Below are 2500 nucleotides of genomic sequence, written 5' to 3'. Positions count from 1 at the left end.
CCCCCAGTGATGACAGAAGTCCATCCTCTCCGTCTTCTGCCTGATGATTCAATCTGCTTTTATTTAAATGTTTATTTTACTCTCTGGTTCTCCTTAATTTTTTCATTTTTCATTTTTTTGAAACCAGTAAGAATGTAAAGTTAAATCCTTGATGTATAAATCTCTTCTTCTTCTTCTTCTTCTTCTTTATATTCAAAGTGTTTATGTATGTCTCTATTCTTCTATTGTTTGCTCTGATAACCTGCTGCTGTAACACCACAACTTCAATAAAGTCATTCTATATTCGTCTCTTACTCTGGTGATGGAGGGGGTCCGCACGATCGACCTCCTCTGCTTCTTTGGCTTCCTCACATCGTACTCGTCGTCCTCCAGATCCTGAAAACCAGGAGAGCGAGATTAATAAAATAAATACTATAAAAACATTTCTATGACGGGTTGTAATGTTCAAACATAAATCTCTGTGGTTGTGTTGCTTTCTCTGTTTTTTAATGAGTTCTTTAAAGGAGCAGTAAGTAACTCTGACCCCTAGTGTTTAAAATGGGTACTGCAGTCTAAATTATAAACATCATATAGAGCAGAGACCCTCCCCCCCCTCTCTAGAGTCCATGCTCACGCAGGTTGCCATGTGGTGTTTAGCCAGCTCTATTTTTAACTTCCTGTTTAACCACAAATATCCTCATGGTGTCGGACTCTGCTGCCCCCGTCGGTCTCTTCGTCCAGGTGGACTCACCTGTCCCTGCACGGCGTCGTCACTTGCCTCCTGCTCCGAGGAGAAGCTCTCGTATTCTTCCTCCGAGTAGTTATCTGAAGAGCAGAGAGGTTAAAGACTTCATACATATTTCATCGACTCCTTTAGAGTCTGACACACGGCCAGGTTCTAAATATACAAGATGTACAGAGTGGAAACTAAACCCTCTGAACCCTCTGGACCCTCTGAACCCTCTGGACCCTCTGAACCCTCTGAACCCTCTGAACCCTCTGGACCCTCTGAACCCTCTGGACCCTCTGGACCCTCTGGACCCTCTGGACCCTCTGAACCCTCGGGACCCTCTGGACCCTCTGAACCCTCTGAACCCTCTGAACCCTCTGGACCCTCTGGACCCTCTGAACCTTCTGGACCCTCTGGACCCTCTGAACCCTCTGGACCCTCTGGACCCTCTGAACCCTCTGAACCCTCTCAACCTTCTGAACCCTCTGGACCCTCTGAACCCTCTGGACCCTCTGGACCCTCTGAACCCTCTGAACCCTCTGGACCCTCTGGACCCTCTGAACCCTCTGAACCTTCTGAACCCTCTGAACCCTCTGGACCCTCTGGACCCTGTGGACCCTCTGAACCCTCTGAACCCTCTGGACCCTCTGAACCCTCTGAACCCTCTGGACCCTCAGAACCCTCTAGACCATGTGGACCCTCAGAACCCTCAGAACCCTCTGGACCCTCTGGACCCTCTGGACCATGTGGACCCTCAGAACCCTCAGAACCCTCTGGACCCAATGAACCCTCTGAACCCTCTGGACCATGTGGACCCTCAGAACCCTCAGAACCCTCTGGACCCTCTGAACCCTCTGGACCCTCTGGACCCTCTGGACCCTGTGGACCCTCAGAACCCTCAGAACCCTCAGAACCCTCTGAACCCGCTCTGCTGAACTCATCCAGCAAAACCTTCATCTGGGTCAAATTCATCCAGATCTGGATCCAGACTCAGTCACACTAGATAACATGGTCTAAACCAGCGGGTTTCCTTTGAGCCCCTGTGATGCTGTGATGTCACATCTGCTCCTCACTGATCTAGACGATAACTTTAATCACATCACGCTGTCTGAGCCTCAGAGAGTCGGAGCGTACCGGAGCACTTGATCTTCTGTCCCCCCTGCAGCGCCGCCTCCTCGTGGTCGATGGGCTGACTGGATAAGGAGAAGATCCAGATCTCGGCCACCTTCCCCAGCAGGTCCTTCTGGTTGCTGCAGAGAGGAAGAACCTGACCGCCCTCCGTCGGGTGCTGCATCACCTGAGAGAGAGTTAGATCACAAGGAGGAACATAATAGAAAAAAAGAGAACTTCATGTAGTGACCAGCAGGGGGCGACTGCTTACAAAAACAAGATCTGTGAGATAATGAGCCGACTGTTCCTCTTTAACGATCAGTAAACATTTCCCTCACGACTTTAAGATCGTTCAAGTCTCAAGTGATGTTCAGTGAATGATGATCCCATGAAGAGTCACTTATTATTATTATTAATATTATTATCATCATTATTATTATTATTATTATCATTATTATTATTATTATCATTATCATTATTATTATTATTATTAATATTATTATCATCATCATCATTATTATTATTATTATCATTATTATTATTATTATTATTATTATTATTATTATCATTATTATTATTATTATTATTATTATTATCATTATTATTATTATTATTATTATCATTATTATTATTATTATTATTATTCTTCAACAGGTTCAGCTGGCAGGAGGGATCATAGTG

At 45.3% G+C, this 2500-nt stretch overlaps 2 protein-coding genes across 2 annotated transcripts in view; both read right to left on the bottom strand.

Annotated features, from left to right (window-relative positions):
* The window catches only part of LOC132960293 (phosphofurin acidic cluster sorting protein 2-like), a gene marked incomplete at its 3' end in the record, with an annotated part of 3884 nt that extends 1719 nt beyond the window's left edge, over window positions 1-2165 (bottom strand). The window contains exons 1-3 of the mRNA XM_061033176.1: window positions 1844-2165; window positions 731-804; window positions 295-375 (exon numbers count right to left, since the gene is read on the bottom strand). Of these exons, the coding sequence (XP_060889159.1) occupies window positions 295-375; window positions 731-804; window positions 1844-2003 (315 nt within the window). The remainder of the gene's footprint in view (window positions 1-294; window positions 376-730; window positions 805-1843) is intronic.
* On the bottom strand, window positions 1110-1832 carry LOC132960294 (short-chain collagen C4-like). Its single transcript, XM_061033177.1, has one exon. It carries the CDS (start codon window positions 1679-1681, stop codon window positions 1178-1180), a length of 504 nt encoding a protein of 167 aa, XP_060889160.1. The 5' UTR covers window positions 1682-1832; the 3' UTR covers window positions 1110-1177.
* Window positions 2166-2500: the final 335 nt, after the last annotated feature.

Source organism: Labrus mixtus, unplaced genomic scaffold (assembly GCF_963584025.1).
Source record: "Labrus mixtus unplaced genomic scaffold, fLabMix1.1 SCAFFOLD_283, whole genome shotgun sequence".
In the NCBI taxonomy this organism is placed as follows: Eukaryota; Metazoa; Chordata; class Actinopteri; order Labriformes; family Labridae; genus Labrus; species Labrus mixtus.
The sequence above is the reverse complement of the archived record's forward strand: the minus strand, read 5'-3'. Positions and strand labels throughout refer to the sequence as shown.